The sequence below is a fragment of the Aquarana catesbeiana genome, linkage group LG11, assembly GCF_042186555.1.
Source record: "Aquarana catesbeiana isolate 2022-GZ linkage group LG11, ASM4218655v1, whole genome shotgun sequence".
Lineage (NCBI taxonomy): Eukaryota > Metazoa > Chordata > Amphibia > Anura > Ranidae > Aquarana > Aquarana catesbeiana.
Genome location: NC_133334.1, coordinates 274,292,853 through 274,310,746, shown reverse-complemented (window position 1 = coordinate 274,310,746; position 17,894 = coordinate 274,292,853). Strand labels below are relative to the sequence as shown.

The window sequence follows — 17,894 nt, the reverse complement described above, 5'->3', positions numbered from 1 at the left end:
GTCATTACCTTCTTCTTCTTCCTTCGGACACATATTTAACCACTTGACCTCCGGAAGGTTTTATGACCGGAGCATTTTTTGCTATTCAGCACTGTGCTATTTTAACTGACAATTGCGCGGTCATGCACCACTGTACACAAATTAAATTTATATCATTTTTTTTTCACACAAATAGAGCTTTCTTTTGGTGGTTTTTGGTCACCACTGGGTTTTATATTTCTTATTATATAAATGAAAAAGACCCAACATTTTGAAGAAAAAACAAAAAAAACAAAAACTATATTCTCTAATTTCTGTTATAAAACATATCCAATAAAATACAATTTCTTCATAAATTTAGGCAAAAATTTATTCTGCTACATGTCTTTGGTTAAATAAAAAAAAAAAAAAAAAAAAAAAAAAGATCCCAATAAGTGTATATTAAAGAGGAAGTAAACCCTGATGGGTTTTACTTCCTCTTTTTCCCCCCTGCAAAGTAAAAGCATACTAGCCCATTATGTTGCACATACCTGCAAAACGAAGCACGCGATGTCCCCGCTGGTGGCCACATCCATCTTCACCCCTTTTCCTTCCAAGGCCGTGGGCTCCGGCTCTGTGACTGGCCAGAGCCGCGTGACGTCACTCCCGCGTGCGGGCAGGAGCTGCCGGTCACAGCACGGGCCCTTTGGAAACGGCAATGTCGCGCCCTTTCTTCAGTGCGCATGCAGCGATGACGTTGGCGCAACTGTATATGGTAAATATCTCCTAAACCGTGCAGGTTTAGGAGATCTTTCCAGTACAGACAGGTAAGCCTTATTATAGGCTTACCTGTAGGTAAAAGTGGTGTAACTAGGTGTGCAACCACTTTAACTGGTTTGTGTGAAAGTTATAGAGTCTACAAACTATGGTGTATATACTGGAATTTACACAGCTTTAGAATATACAGGTATTGACGGTGATCAGAGACTTATAGCGGTGCTGGCTGGGAGGGCCACTAGCTGACACTAACGTCACTAGTAACACTAATACAGCTATCAGTGATAATACTGTACAATATACTAATGATACTGGCTGGGAAGGGGTTAACATCTAGGGGCAATCAAGGGGTTACCTGTGTGCCTAACAAGTGTAATGTGTGTAATATGCGCTTATTTTACTAAGAGATCTGGTTGTTATTTCTCCCTGCTTTGCAGAGAGAAGAAACAGCCAGATCGCTGGTCTGTGTACAGTGTCCTGTGTGATTGGACACAGCTGATTAGTAGGTCTCAGCCATAAATCATTGGCTGATATCTGCTGACAAAATTGTGCTGTGTCCAACCACAGACCTGGAAGCAAGCCGGCAACTTTTATTTACTTTGTTGGACCTGCAGCTACCGCCCGGTCATGGTAAATATACTGTGACAGGGTGACGTGGTAGACAATGCGAAACCAGTATCAAAAACTCTCTCCTCTGGAAGACGCGTTTCGACCATTTGGGTCTTTATCAAGTCCATTATGAACAAGCTAAAGTTCTCGTTAAATCAATCATCAACATCATGGTACCACCTCCTCCCAGGGAAGATATGAACCCAAGATGTTGACACCATAGCGCTAAGATAATGTTGAGGCCGAGTAGTGTGGAAGAACCATCCTAGTTCTTATTACAGACATGCTTTGCCAATGCAGCCCTCTTCTGATCAGGGAAATCTTGTTACTGAATGAAAGAATACAAGAGAGCATAGTGCAGGGGGTCTCCAGACTTTCTAAACAAAGGTCTAGCTTACTGTCCTTAAGACTTTAGGGGTGCCGGATGTTGGTGTCAGTGGAAGAAATGGTACCCCATTGTTGGTGTCAGTGGAAGAAATGGTACCCCATTGTTGGTGTCAGTGGAAGAAATAGTACCCCATTGTTGGTGTCAGTGGAAGAAATAGTACCCCATTGTTGGTGTCAGTGGGAGAAATAGTACCCCATTGTTGGTATTAGTGGGAGGAATAGTGCCCCATCATTGGTGTCAATAGGAAGAATAGTGCCCCATCGTTGTTGTCAATAGGACGAATAATACCCCATCGTTGGTGTCAGTGGAAGAATAATACCCCATCGTTGGTGTAAGTAGGAAGAATAATTACTCCATCATTGGTATCAGTGGGAGGAATAGTACCCCATTACTGGTGTTAGTAGGAGGAATAGTGCCCCATCATTGGTGTCAATAATAGAGAATAGTACCTCATTGTTGGTGTTAGTGGAAAGAATAGAACCCCATCATTGGTATCAGTGAGAGGAATGGTGTCCCATGGTTGGTATCACTGTAAGGGATAGTGCCCCATCGTTGGTATCACTGTAAGGCATAGTGCCCCATTGTTGGTGTCAGTGGAAGGAATAATACCCCATCATTGGTGTAAGTAGGAAGAATAATTACCCCATCATTGGTGTCAGTGGGAGGAATAGTACCCCATCATTGGTGTCAGTGGGAGGAATAGTACCCCATTATTGGTGTCAATGGGAGGAATAGTACCCCATTATTGGTGTGAGTAGGAAGAATAGTACCCCATCATTGGTGTCAGTGGGAGGAATAGTACCCCATCATTGGTGTCAATCGGAAGAATAGTACCACATTGTTGGTGTCAGTGGAAGGAATAGTACCCCATTATTGGTGTGAGTAGGAAGAATAGTACCCCATCTTTGGTTTCAGTGGTAGGAATAGTGCCCCAATATTGGTGTCAGTTGAAGGAATTAGTTCCCCATCATTTGTGTCAGTAGGAGGACTCGTAGCCCATTATTGGTGTCAGTACGAAGAATAGTGCCCCATAGTTTGTGTCAGTGGGAGGAATAGTGTCTTGTATTGGTAAGAGGAACAGCGCCCCAGGTGAGCAAAGGGCAGCAGTTTTGAAGACTACTGGTCTAGCGCATTACCTGATAGATAAAAAGTTTAGGGTTCTTCCAGAGATTTCTAGGGGTTCCTTGTCCTGTGGCTGATTGACCTCCCATTCTAAGGTGCCTGCATAGTTGTGTGTCCATACACACTTGGCAGAGCGAGTGGCATGACGCCAATTCTCTTTTTTTTAAGCTTTCTGTAAGGGTGGCAACCACTGCCTCCCCACATCATCAATTTAAGGGGCATTATTTCCATTGACCCTCCATAGGTTAATTTTACCAGGGCTTCCCCAAGACCTTCTGGGTAAGAAGGCCGCTCTAAAATATGGCTCATGATGACTGACGTGTCTCAACCTCCATGAAGGGTTCTCTTTAAAGACGTATTTTTTTAGATTCTTTTGAGATTATTGCTTTTTTGGAATGGTCGTGATTTCTCAATGTTTTGCTGTGTTCCTGTACCGTGTTGGCTAGATTACGTAATGGAACAAAATTCCTCATAAACATCATTTCACTGACAAGCCAGAGTGCCGGAGGAGCTGGCAGAGGGGGGAACAGACGGTGATGATGACCATGGAAAAGTCTTGTCAACTTGTTTTATCGGTCTTCTCGAAGGTTGATCATTGAGGCAAACATAGATTCTCTACCATTTAATATTTGGTGTTGGGGAGCCGTGGTACACTGACAGATGGGGTACTGGAATAATCGCCAACTTCTGTGATAGAACAATAGCAGATGGTCATTTGAGGTGCTGGAATACTGGCTCACTAATACATGGGCTGTGGGAAAGTCTTGGTTTTTGAGGCTTCTCTAAGAACGCTCGTGGAATCATACTTTGGTTCTTTGGCAGTTATTTGGTGTCACAGATTAGTGGCACCCTGACTCATGGGATACTTGAACAACAACACACTCCGTCATGGTGGCATTGGCAAGCTGCTCTAGAATGTAGGCCCACTATTGTTCAGTGTATTGGAACAGTAACACTCTGGCACGTTGTGCTGCTAGAACATTGCTATGGTGTTCTGCCAGTTAGGATGCTAAAATAGTGGCACATTGACATTTAGGTTGCAGAAACGCTGGCACTGCCATTTAAGGAGCAGAAATAGTGGCACTGCCATTTAGGTTGCTAGCATAATGACACTACCTTTTAGGGTACTAGGACCGTGGTACTGCCAATAAGGATGTCAGGGCGGTGGCACTGGCATTTAGGGTGCCAGGGCAGTGGCACAGCCTTTTAAGGTGCTTGGACAGTGGCACTGGCATTTAGGTTGCTAGGACAGTGGTACTGGCTTTTAGGATGCCAAGGCAGTGGTACTGGCATTTAGGGTGCTAGGATAATGACACTACCTTTTTAGGGTACCAGGACAGTGGTACTTCCATTCAGGATGTCAGGGCAGTGGCACTGACTTTTAGGGCACCAGGGCAGTGGCATTGCCATTCAGGGGTATTAGAGCAGTGGCACTGGCTTTTAGGTTGGTAGGGCAGTGGCACTGGCTTTTAGGGTGCTAGGGCAGTGGCACTGGCTTTTAGGGTGCTAGGGCAGTGGCACTGGCTTTTAGGGTGCCAGGACAGTGGGACTGGCTTTTAGGGCGCCAGGACAGTGGCACTGACTTTTAGGGCACCAGGGCAGTGGCACTGACTTTTAGGACACCAGGGCAGTGGCATTGCCATTCAGGGGTATTAGAGCAGTGGCACTGGCTTTTAGGGTGCTAGGGCAGTGGCACTGACTTTTAGGGTACTAGGGCAGTGGCACTGGCTTTTAGGGTGCCAGGACAGTGGCACTGGCTTTTAGGGTGCCAGGACAGTGGCACTGGCTTTTAGGGTGCCAGGACAGTGGCACTGGCTTTTAGGGTGCCAGGGCAGTGGCACTGGCTTTTAGGGTGCCAGGACAGTGGCACTGGCTTTTAAGGTGCCAGGACAGTGGCACTGGCTTTTAGGGTGCCAGGACAGTGGCACTGGCTTTTAGGGTGCCAGGGCAGTGGCACTGGCTTTTGGGGTGCCAAGGCAGTGGCACTGGCTTTTGGGGTGCCAGGGCAGTGGCATGCTGGCTCTTATTGTGCTAGAACACGCTATCACTCAGGGTACTAGAACAATTGATACTTGGGGTGCTATAATTAAGGCAAAACACAGGATGTTGGAATAGTAGCACACGGACACTTGGTGACCCAAATGAATGCTACACTGGCACCACAGGTCCCAGTGCAGAGACCTAGTGACAGTTGAGGTCACAATGGCACAATTCCCTTGTCCCCAGGCCCAGAAACAATAGAACACTGACCTTTTACCCAGAACAATGTCACATTGACGTGCGCTCAGAACAATGACACCTGAGATGACCATAGACGGTCTATAGAAAAGCAAGTCATGCCTCCACCGCTCACGTGGCAGAGATATTTGTGTTGTCCTAAAGGATTGACAATGAGAGACTCGGGGAGGCCAATGTGGCCAACCTAAAGAATCAAAACCTTTTCTACCTTAAAAAAAAAAAAAAAAGAGGAGGGGGGTCCAATGGAAAAAGTAAAAGAACAACTTCAATCAGAATTTTAAGATTTTTTTCAGGTAGGATGAGAAAGAATTGAATCTTGTTCAGACTTTAGGGGCCGTTCACACCATGTGGTTGCAAAAATGCGATGCAATTCCATTCATTTAAATAGCACAGCAACCAAAACATTGAAGTGTATATTGCTATGAAAGGCCTGTTTTAGCTTCCTTGTGTGTTACATGTTGTATATTTAGTTTTATATTGCTGATGGTCCCATATACACTATATTATCAAAAGTATTGTGACGCCTGCCTTTACACGCCGATGAACTTTAATGGCATCCCAGTCTTAGTCCGTAGGGTTCAATATTGACTTGGCCCACCCTTTGCAGCTATAACAGCTTCAACTCTTCTGGGAAGGCCGTCCACAAGGTTTAGGAGTGTGTCTATGGGAATGTTTGACCATTCTTCCAGAAGAGCATTTGTGAGGTCAGGCGCCATTGGCTTCCGCAACTGTCGGTCAAAGTCAGCCAATCAGAAGCGAGAGGGGGGGGGGGCGGGGCCGGGTTGGGGCTCCGTGTCTGAATGGACAGATTGAGTTGTGACTCGGCTCGGGAGCCCCCATAGCAAGCTGCTTACTGTGGGGGCACTTGACAAGAGGGAGGGGCCAGGAGCAGCGAAGAGGGACGCCAGAAGAGGAGGATTGTAGGGCTGGGGAAAAAAATCAATTAGAATCTTGAATCGAGTTGAGAGGTCAAATTGATTCAAAATTTCAGCAAATCGTTTTTTTTTTTTTACCAGGACCGGCACTGACACCGTGCCGATCCTGAGGAGCTGCGGGCAGGAGTTTTTAGGTGAGGCTGCGGTTTTGGCCTAGTCCGTGAGGCCGGATGCCGCGGACTAGGCCGAAGCCGCGGCCTCGCCTAAAAACTCCTGCCTGCAGCTCCTCAGGACCGGCGCGGTGTCCAAAAAAAAAAAAACTCGATTTGTATCGTGAATCGAGTTTTTTTTTTTTTTTTTTTTTGAGAAAATCGCCCAGCTCTAGAGGACCGGGCGGCTCTGTGCGAAACCAACTGCACAGTGCAGGTAAGTATAACATGTTTGTTCATTTTTTTTTTAATTTTAAATGAGACTTTACAATCATTTAAAGCTGGCCATGCATTATACAATTTTTTTTTTTTTTTAATTCAATTTTCTTTAGATTGATTCACCTACAACTATGTAGTACAAGGGCCTGCCTGATTGCATACAAGTTGCAGGCGTTTAGGTTTGAATTTGATATTACAGTGGAACCTTGGTTAACGAGTAACGCGGTTAACGAGCATTCTGAGAGACGAGCAACTTTTTTTTTTTTTAAATCCTGACTTGGTTTGCTGTTGTCTCGCAAAATGAGCAGAATTAAAGCTAATGGGGTGTGCAGTACCGCATTTGGCCAGAGGTGTGGGGGCGCCGATGACACTTGGAACGGTACGGAGCCGTTCGGAAATATTCGGAATCACTCAATACTTTTTCCCGTTCCCGAGTGTTTCCGAGGCTTTCCGAGTTCAGCCGAGCTGTCCCTGAGTATTTCCGAGCTTCTCCGGCGCCCCCCCCCCCCCCCCCCCCCACGTTTGGCCACATGCGGTATTGCATGCAATAGAAGTCAATGTGGAACGAATTATCTTCATTTCCATTGACTTCTATGGGGAAACTCGATTTGATATGCGAGTGCTTTGGATTACAAGCATTCTGCTGGAACAGATTATGCTCGCAATCCAAGGTTCCACTGTATATGGTTTTGGTAAATCTAAAAGAAAGTTGGGCCAGAAATTCGTATAATGTATGGCCAGCTTTCCTTTACAGTTCCCTAAAATCTTGTCCGGCGTCCTTCCATCCATGAAGGTTGAGCAGTTTCTCAGCCGGCACAGTGAATAGTGAAGTGAACCTCGTGACTGTAGCGGGGGAAACATTATCCATTCAGTGGAGGCCATTAACCTGTAGAGGGGACTTCCTATAGCAAGGTGACCTCTCCAGTAGAGGATGGAAATCACCGTACCTGGATAAAACATCTCACCAACTCTCTTCTTTCTTTCCAGCTGGAAGATTGCACTCTCCAGTTATCTACCAATGGAAACTACCTGGATATAGAACTCTCCCTGGCTGAACAAAGGGATTACCTGGAAGCTTTCTTTGAAGACATCAGGTAAGAGATTTTTTTTTTTTCACATGGTTTCAATTCAACTTTTCTGGACATCATGTACTGAACCTTGCTGCAAACACAACCCTTTCAATGATTCAATTGCTATAGGAAACGCACACCATCGTCTTCATTATTATTACTTTTTTTTTTTCTTTTTTTCAATATTTCACGTCACACATGTGAACGCTTTTAGATTTCAAATGCTTTACTAAATCTGTGTTTGATTTAGAGCTGCACGATTCTGAGAAGAATGAGAATCACGATTTTTGTGCTTAGAATAAAGATCACAATTCTCGCGGTGATCATCTTTCACATTATACAAAAAATTGGGCTACCTTTACTGTTTTTTTTTTTTTTTTTTTTTTTTTTTTTTTTTTAATTCATTAAAGTCTATTTTTTTTCAACAACAAAAAAAAAATTTCATTTGAAAGACCACTGTGCAAATACAGTGTGACATAAAATATTGCAACAACCACCATATTATTCTCTAGGGTCTCTGCTAAAAAAAAATATATATATAAAAAAAAAAAAAAAAATATATATATATATATATATATATATATATATATATATATATATATATATATATATTAATATAAATAATGTTTGGGGGCTCCAAGTAATTTTCTAGCAAAAAATACTGATTTGAACTTTTAACCAACAAGTGTCAGAAAAAGGTTTGGTCTTTAACCACTTTAATACCGGGCACTTTCACCCCCTTCCTGCCCAGGACAATTTTCAGCTGTCAGCCCTGTCACACTTTGAATGACAATTGCGCGGTCATGCTACACTGTACCCAAACCACATTTTTATAGTTTTCTTCCCACAAATAGAACTTTCTTTTGGTGGTATTTGATCACCGCTGGGTTTTTTTTTTTTTTTGCTAAACAAACTAAAAAAGACGCACATTTTTGAAAAAAAAAAAGTTTTTCTTAATTTCTGTTATAAAATTTAGTTTTCTCCTTCACTGTTGGGCACCAATGAGGTGGCACTGATATGTAGATATAATGGGCACTGATAGGCTACACTGATATGCAGCACTGTTGGGCTCTGATAGGAGGCACTGATGGGCGGAACTGATGGGCACTGATAAATGGCCCTGGATAGGCAGCACTGATGAGCTACTGACAAGCATTACTAATTGGCACCTGAAGGGCACCGACAGGCATTACTGATTGGCATCTGAAGGGCACTGACAGGCATTACTGATGGGGCATTGTTATGGGCACTGATTGGTACTGTAATGGGCACTGACTGGTGTTCTTGATGGGGGACAGACTGGCTGCTATAGGGCACTGATTGGCACATCTGATGGGGGCTGTTCTGATAATCAATGTGTTGATTATCAGCACAGACCCCCCCCCCCCTCTGACAGGGAGAGTGGCTGGTTGGCTCTCCCTGTCAGCGCGAACCGAGAAAATCGGGCACTTCCTGGTTCACGCGATGATCAGCTGTGATTGGTCACAGCTGATCACGTGGTAAGGAGCCTCCGTCAGAGGCTCCTTACTGTGATCGGAGATGCAGTGTTTCAGACTGACACACAGCACCAGCGATCACTGCACGCCCCCCGCGGGCACGTGCCTGCATGTTATAGTGCTGGACGTCATATGATGCCCAGTCAGGATAACAGAACCATTTCCCGGCCGTCAATCTGCTATAGGGCGGGCGGGAAGTAGTTAAAAGAGAAGTATGGGTTTGGCTTTTTTTTAATATCCATACTTTTACCTAGGTGGATGCAGCTTCGATCCGATGCTGCAGCTGTCCCCCGGCGTCTCTACACTGAGAAGCGAGCCACCGAACACCACCGATGGCTCGGTTCTCACTCCTCCCTGAGTGGAGAGATGCTGCCTATCAGTCAGCATCTCTCCAGCTCCGATCCTCCACGCTCATTGGAGTGCTGAGCTGTGAAGGTGGGGGGGGGGGAACGGCCGTCTCAGTGGCTCGCTGAGACTGCCATGAGTCCAGGCAGCTGACGGATCCAGATATGGGAAGTCGGGATGACGCGGTGCCTGGACTGACTGCAGTGACATCAGCAGAGAGCGGAATTCAAACCGCTTTCTGCTGAAAACTGGTCACAGAAGTACAAAACGAATTGCACTCCTGTAACCCATAGAAGAAACCCAGCTTAAAAAGCTCAGGCTGGACTTCCCCTTGAAGTGGTTAAACTGCCCTCATTTACAGACCGAAGTTCATTACTTTGATCTAAAGAACAAAACGGTACAATGTTTATAGTTAGCTCAGCAGCTGATGAATGTTGTGAAACTTGGCAGACTAAGATAAAGTTGTGTGTACTCCGCACCTGTATACCAAAAAGGGACCGGAAAATGGTACCTCTGAGGCGGTACTTGGTCACGCTACTCCACGCATTTCCGGTCCCTTTGGTAGTTCAGGTCAGGCTGGTGGAACGCACGCCAGCCACGGAGGTTGGACGCGAGGCACCGTCCAGCACAGACGAGCCAACAGCCCCAGTGCCGGGTCAAGGCCCTCACACATGTAAGCGGCCACTTGGCTCCTGTGTTATTTTTACATCATTTTAAATAAATAGAATTACGCTATGGGTTTCCACTTTTTTTCCTTATATATATCCCATGTTTAATCCCCGCGGAGGACGAGTTCTATACATCTCCAGTATACACCAATGTAGCAGGCATTATCCTGCCAAAGCTTCGTTTGACTCACTTTTTAATTAAAGTAATCAAATCCTTCTGGTAAGCAGAATATTTACTCCGAGCACGTGGGGCGTTTCTACAGTTTGTGGTGAAGGACTACTCGCTTTTTTTGTGGAAGATCTGCACAGAAGATTCCCTTAGAGCATTGATTTTTGTTTTGGGACTATTTTTCCTGGCTCATTGGCCAGTTGTTATGAGCACGTTTATATCGCATGAATGTAGTTTAATTGTTATTTAGTATATTGCATTTCTAGCTCACCTACGAATGTTTTTTTTATTGGTTTAAAACACGATTAGATCATCACGTACTATTACATAGCACCCTCTTCATCTTTCATAATCACAAACTTGGCAGACTGCCTTTTTTTTTTTTTTTTCTGACAGCTGTCGGTTTGAGCAGAGAACTCTGCATAGAATCGGGAAAATGCTTCGTTAAGATCGCCAGGGGGGGAAAGAATCGAGATCTAGATCCTTAACGATTAATCGTGGAGCTCTAGTTTGATTACAGTGTAACACTAGACCCCGAATTTGCTAGAGAGTTAAATTATAAATCCATAACCATTTTTTGCAACCTTGATCTATGGATAGCGGGTGCAGTGTTTAGTCTAATGCAGGTCATCCCCTTCAGCATTAGGTCCATATTGAGGTATGGACCTTCATTTATGGGGCTGATAGAAGTATCAATGGACCATTGAGAAGTATGTGTCACTCTGCTCTGGTGGCCAATGGGGCATGTAGCCTGGAGAGCATTGCAAGCTTAATCTGTGGTTAGCAGGTGCCGTGTTCAGTCTCCTGCAGGTTATCTCTCCCATCATAGGTCCATATTGAGGTACGGACCTTCATTTATGGGGCTGATAGAAGCATCAATGGACCACTGAGAAGTACGTATCCCTCTCTCAAGGTGGCAAATGAGGCTTGTAGTCTGCAAAGCTTTGCAACCTTAATCTATAGATAGCGGGTGCAGTGTTTAGTCCCTGCAGGTTATCCCCTTCAGCATTAGGTCCATATTGAGGTACGGACCTTCATTTATGGGGCTGAAAGAAGTATCAATGGACCATTGAGAAGTATGTGTCACTCTGCTCTGGTGGCCAATGGGGCATGTAGCCTGGAAAGCATTGCAACCTTAATCTGTGGATAGCAGGTGCCGTGTTCAGTCTCCTGCAGGTTCTCTCTCCTGTCATAGGTCCATATTGAGGTACGAACCTTCATTTATGGGGCCGATAGAAGTATCAATGGATCACTGAGAAGTACGTGTCCCTCTCCTGAGGTGGCCAATGGGGCATGTAGCCTGGAAAGCATTGCAACCTTAATCTATGGATAGCGGGTGCAGTGTTTAGTCTCCTGCGGTTTATCTCCTTCACCAATAGGTCCATATTGAGGTACGGACCTTCATTTATGGGGCTGATAGAAGTATCAGTGGACCACTGAGAAGTACGTATCGCTCTCCCAAGGTGGCAAATGAGGCTTTTGTAGTCTGCAAAGCTTTGAAACCTTAATCTATGGATAGCGGGTGCAGTGTTTAGTCTCCTGCAGGTTATCCCTTCAGCAATAGGTCCGTATTGAGGTACAGTTACAGGGCTCAATAAGGTAGCAATGGACCACTGAGAACTTTGTCCCTCTGCCATGGTGGCTTTTGCTATTAGAGTAAAATTGAGTCACATTCCCAGGAAGCCTTGTATTTTTATGAATGAATACAAGGCTTCCTCTGATTGGCCGAGGTGGAGGTTGTGACATCGTCCGCCTGCCCCTCCACTTCAGTCAATCCGATGATAAAATACAAGGCTTCCTATGAATGGATGAGCAGCGCTCAACCCGGCTTGGTTTTGTTCTGGCAAGATGGGAAGTCCCCATACCGCTGCTTGAACGCGACGCTGTATAATGTATATAGCTGATACTACATGCAGTTTATACAGCGGTGACAGTGAATGCAGAAATTTGTAAAGCAAATAGTGCGTTTGTGCTAGCCTGGCCCGAACCAGCTATTTAAAGTGAAAGTAAACATGGAGTTAGGCCTTAAATATCCAGGAACCTGGTTGACGCGTTTCAGCCATACCTGCAATGCGTCAACCGGGTTTTTAATGTTATGTACTGTATATTCCCAGATATTTAAGAGACATCTTTCTATTTTGGACGATGATGGTGAATGCTGGTGTTTATAAAACGATGGAGGAGAGGTGATAGAAGATGTTATATTCCGCTACAGGCATATTTCCCCTCAGTTCCTCCACCACTGAGGCTTTCAACGGTCCCTGACCACTCCAGATATACCACACTCCAATCCTTGGGAAGAAAGGGAAGCTGCTCGCTATAGCAAAAGCCAATGTTCAAATGTACTGACTTATTCGAACAAACTACACCATCTGGTGCTTCAAATACTAACGCGTTTCACTTGAGCGTATTTGTAGGGTGCAAATATGCGCCATGTAGTTAAGCGTGTTAAATTTTGGTAGCACCTGTTGGTGTACTTTGTACATCGAATGAGCCAATAAATTTGAACATTGGCTTTTGCCTACAGTAATTAGCTTCCTATTCTTTCTAGGGACTGGACCATGTTACAACATCATGAAAAAGTATTCGTACCCCCTGAAATTTTCCATGTTTTGTCATGTTACAACCAAAAACGTAAATGTATTTTATTGGGATTTTATGTGATAGACCAACACAAAGTGGCGCATAATTGCGACGTGGAAGGAAAATGATAAATGGTTTTCAACATTTTGTACAAATAAATATGTGAAAAGTGTGGGGTACATTTGTATTCAGCCCCCTTTACTCCGATACCCCTAACTACAATCTAGTGGAACTAATTGCCTTCAGAAGTCACCTAATTAGTAAATAGAGTCCACCTGTGTGTAATTTAATGTCAGTATAAATACAGCAGTTCCGTGAAGCCCTCAGAGGTTTGTTATGAATCTTAGTGAATAAACAGCATCATGAAGGCCAAGGAACACACCAGACAGGTCAGGGATAAAGTTGTTGAGAAGTATAAAGCAGGGTTAGGTTATAAAAAAATCTCCCAAGCTTTGAACATCTCACGGAGCTCTGTTCAATCCATTATCCGAAAATGGAAAGAGTATGGCACAACTGCAAACCTACCAAGACTTGGCCGTCCACCTAAACTGACCGGCCGGGCAAGGAGAACATTCATTAGAGAAGAGCCAAGAGGTCCATGGTAACTCTGGAGGAGCTGCAGAGATCCACAGCTCAGGTGGGAGAATCTGTCCACAGGACAACTATTAGTCGTGTTCTCCACAAATCTGCCCTTTATGGAGGAGTGACAAGAAGAAAGACATTGGTGAAAGAAAGCCATAAGAAGTCCTGTTTTCAGTTTGTGAGAAGCCATGTGGGGGACACAGCAAACATGTGGAAGAAGGTGCTCTGGTCAGATGAGACCAAAAATAAACTTTTTGGCCTAAAAGCAAAACGTTATGTGTGGGAGAAAACTAACACTGCACATCACCCTGAACACACCATCCCCACCGTGAAACATGGTGGTGGCAGCATCATGTGGTGGGGATGCTTTTCTTCAGCAGGGACAGGGAAGCTGGTCAGAGTTGATGGGAAGATGGATGGAGCCAAATACAGGACAATCTTAGAAGAAAACCTGTTAAGCCGGGTACACACGATCAGATTGTCAGACAAATTTTCATCTGTTTTTTTGTATGCTGCTAGTCTCACATCGAAAGAGAAGAGGTTACTCAACGTACGAAAATTCTCGTATGACAGAATTCAACTTCCGATGTAATGTGTTGACTTGTTTTGTGTATGTTCTTTCGTTCCTGAGAGAAATGGACATTTTGTTCCTCTTACGGGACTTTAAAGGGGACACCTGCTCATAAGTAATGGAGTATAAAAAGGAGTATAATAAGTATAGGTTTGATTGCAAAAGTTTAGGTATTTATTAGGGTGAGGATACGGGTAATTTTAGGGTACAACAGATGAGTGAGCATAAGGTACAGCATACAAGTTACAAACATGAAACTATGGCAATACAACATGCAGAGGATCCACAATCATAGGACTCCAGGTGTGTATGGGACATACACACACAGAGAGTACCCGACGCGTTTCGAGATAAACTCTTCCTCAGGGGTGTCTGATAGGGATCAGCAAGCACAGAGCTGTATCATATACTGTTGCTTGAAAAGGCATGTATTACTGCGCGTGTATCCAAAGAAGCACTCAAAAAGACGGAAGGGGGGTTTGTAGGGGGAACCCGGAGGGGCGGTCTGAGAGATCCCCCCAGCAAAGGGCGCCACCAAAGCCACCGTGAAGAAGAGTAATCTTAGGTATGCTCCAATCTGGAGAGGGCCAAGAAAAAGGCCGATGCAAGCAGGGGACTGCGGGTTTCCGAAAGGAGGGGGTTCTTATTCCTTATGGTCCGGCCCGGTAAGCCAGTGTGGTAATCTTGTGTGATGCTCCAGACTGTGTGCATCCAGTCCCTGTGAGGGTTAAGGTGTCCCAGGGGGGTAGCGGCAGTAATACCAGTCTGGGGGCAATGGAGGGGGGTGTTCCAACAGGGGGTCCGGGCCAGGGAATTCAACCTGGTAGATGAAGCAACGGCGTGCAGCAATGTGGGGTTCCTGAGAATGCGTAGTCTTGCTCTTACGATTTTTTTTTTTTTCGGACAAAAACTGTACTAATTGAACAAAAATCAAATGTTGTGTTCACGTACGGCAAAAATTTTAAAGCGTGTGCATCCAGTTTTTGTCATCTGAAAAACCGGAATTGGCTGTCGAGAGCACCATACTAACAATCAGAAAATCGGCAGATCGTTCATTGGACTAAATTTTACTTCCGATTTTCTGATTGTGTGTACGGGGCCTTTAGAGTCTGCAAAAGTCTTGAGACTGGGGGGGAGGTTCACCTTCCAGCAGGACAACGACCCTAAACATACAGCCAGAGCTACAATGGAATGGTTTAGATCAAAGCATATTCATGTGTTAGAATGGCCCAGTCACAGTCCAGACCTAAATCCAATTGAGAATCTGTGGCAAGACTTGAAAATTGCTGTTCACAGACACTCTCCATCCAATCTGACAGAGCTTGAGATATTTTGCAAAGAAGAAGAATGGGCAAAAATGTCCCTCTCTAGATGTTCAAAGCTGGTAGAGACATCCCCAAAAAGACTTGCAGCTGTAATTGCAGTGAAAGGCGGTTCTACAAAGTATTGACTCCATACAAATGCCCCCCCCCCCCCACACTTTTCACATATTTATTTGTAAAAAATGTTGAAAACCATTAATCATTTTCCTTCCACTTCACAATTATGTGCCACTTTGTGTTGGTCCATCACAGGGGTCTTCAAACTACGGCCCTCCAGTTGTTCAAGAACTACAATTCCCATCATACCTAGTCATGTCTGTGAATGTCAGAGTTTTACAATGCCTCATGGGATGTGTAGTTCCACAACAGCTGGAGGGCCGTAGTTTGAAGATCCCTGGTCTATCACATAAAAACCCAATAAAATACATTTACGTTTTTTGGTTGTAACCTGACAAAATGTGGAGAATTTCAAGGGGTGTGAATACTTTTTCAAGGCACTGTATAGGAGGAGAGGTGTTGCTGAGCACCCTACCACACTTTCTTGGACAAGGAGGTGGAATGGTTGAGGAGCTCTAACGTTCGGCTGTGTGTCCGTCCATGAGGTCTCTCTCGGACAGGTATGGAGATGGTTGAAGGAAAAATTTTTTTGTGGGCTATTTTTGATTTCTGGAGGCAACCATATTGTTGGGCGGGGCCAGTATTCACAAATAGAGGCAGCCTGTCCCCTTCTCAAGGACCGACGACCGCCTTCTGTCCAGATGTCCTTGGGCCTCTTTCCTTGAGAACCAGCAGCCTGAACGTTCCATCGCTGTATATAACCAGCAGGAAGCATTTTAAAACGAACTGGTGTGTGAAACATCTCGAGAATCCCATGGGGATCGCTCCTCGCGGCCTCGGGTTCTGGCATCCGTGACGTCGGCAATTCCCGGGAGTCTGGAACAGAGGAACGTGTTTTGTTGGGGCCGGGAATGGAAAAGCGAGACTGTTGCTTGGCATCTTTTGGTTTGAGTTTTGTGCAGTCGCCGTCCTCCCAGCTCTCGTCGATCGTTGTTTTGCTGTTGCCGTGGCTTTTAATCATCTGGGTTTAATGTTGATTTTTTTTTTTCCCCACTTGTCATCGGCTCCGCAACACTTGTAAACATTGCCGTGTATTAGAGCTGATCTCGGGGGGAATGGTTTCAATTCCTAAAGGGATGTTCTGCTTTCAGCAGGCTTTCAGAACTTAATGCAGCTTAATCGCGCTAAAAGAGTCGCCAGTTTTGCATTTTTTGCCATTTTTTATTTTCTGGCTCAGATACTGGGTTTCCAAACGTTGTCCTTTTCTGTCTGCCTATAATGGCTACTGTCAGTTGGGATTCTGCCTTCTGTGTTTAGAATGAGTTGCAGATTTTCTCCGTAGAGTGTAATCCATGAAGACTTGTTTCTGCTCCTTTTCTGGCGTGGGAAATAAAGTCGTGACCAATCATTGATGAGTTGGGCTTAGTTCCACTCCTACCTGTGCGACAAAGCGCTGGCACGTTTATTGCGCATTGCATGTGGGGCAGCTGATTCATTTCGGTGGGCCGCCCTATGTGCGAGTCATGGAAAATAAATCCCAGACTCTTTTATTTTTCCCCGTAAACGCAGCGAACCAAACCGGCACCACGTGGCTTGGCGCAATCAAAAACATGACTTGCTTGTAAAGGCTCGGGGTTCCATTAACCATGTCGGCACGTCTCTCTGCAAGTTGGGAAAGCATTGTCATTTTGCGCACATTCCCGCACTTGCAGCACTGAGCCTCTGCAGTCGGATTCATGTACCCGCTCCTGCCCACATCTTAAAGTGGTCTTGTTTTTCTTTGTTATCTAAAAAAAAAAAGTACTTATCTGCTCTGTGTAATGGTTTTGCACAGAGCAGCCCAGTTCCGCCTTCCATGCCGGCGCTCCTGGCCCCTCCCACCTGCCAGATGCCCCCTCACAGCAGGCACGCTCCCAGGCCACGGCTCTGTGTGTCCATTCACACACGGAGCTGTGGCTTGGCCCCGCCCCCTCCATCTCCGGATTGGCTCGCTGGCTGTGATTGACAGCAGCGGGAGCCAATGGCCAAAAGCCAATCAGGAGTGCAAGTCCCAGGAGAGCCTCGTGGACATTGCTGGATCGAGAGGGGTTTCAGGTAAGTATTGGGGGGGGCTGCTGCACACAGGTTCTTTACCTTCATGCACAGAATACATGGAGGTAAAAAACCTTGTGCCTTTACAACCACTTTGACTTTGACATCTGATTGTGTGTGTGCCAGTGCTGCATGCGCATCCACTTCTATGTGCTGTCTGCATGCATCTCTGCGGTGGATAAGTGGAGGGAAAGAAGTCCCCGACCCTTTTTTAAAAAAATGGTGCCAATCCGGGTTGCAGGGTGCCACGGTGCCATGCCATTTTACATGTGCAAAAATGTGCCCTGCTTGCCAACGCATGGGAGTGCCATTAAAGTGTCACTAAACCCACATCATAAAAAAATTATCAATAAATGGTGTATATTACATGCTGTTCATACTCACTCAGTCACTATGAGATTCTTTTTCTGTATTCTGCAAAAAGCCTGGTTGATCCTGCTGCTCTCTATCTCCCCCTTCTGGCTATGTCCCTAATTCAGCTAGGGATTTTACAGAGCTGTGTTGGCAGCTCTGCACATGCTCAGTTTTCAGTGAGGTTATATGCT

The 17,894-nt window shown here is 45.2% G+C and overlaps 1 protein-coding gene across 1 annotated transcript in view; it reads left to right on the top strand.

Annotated features, from left to right (window-relative positions):
- Nucleotides 1-709: 709 nt before the first annotated feature.
- FHOD1 (formin homology 2 domain containing 1) overlaps nt 710-17,894 on the top strand; it is a 163,233-nt gene continuing 146,048 nt past the window's right edge. Inside the window, exons 1-2 of the mRNA XM_073603902.1 lie at nt 710-733; nt 7,383-7,489. Of these exons, the coding sequence (XP_073460003.1) occupies nt 710-733; nt 7,383-7,489 (131 nt within the window). The remainder of the gene's footprint in view (nt 734-7,382; nt 7,490-17,894) is intronic.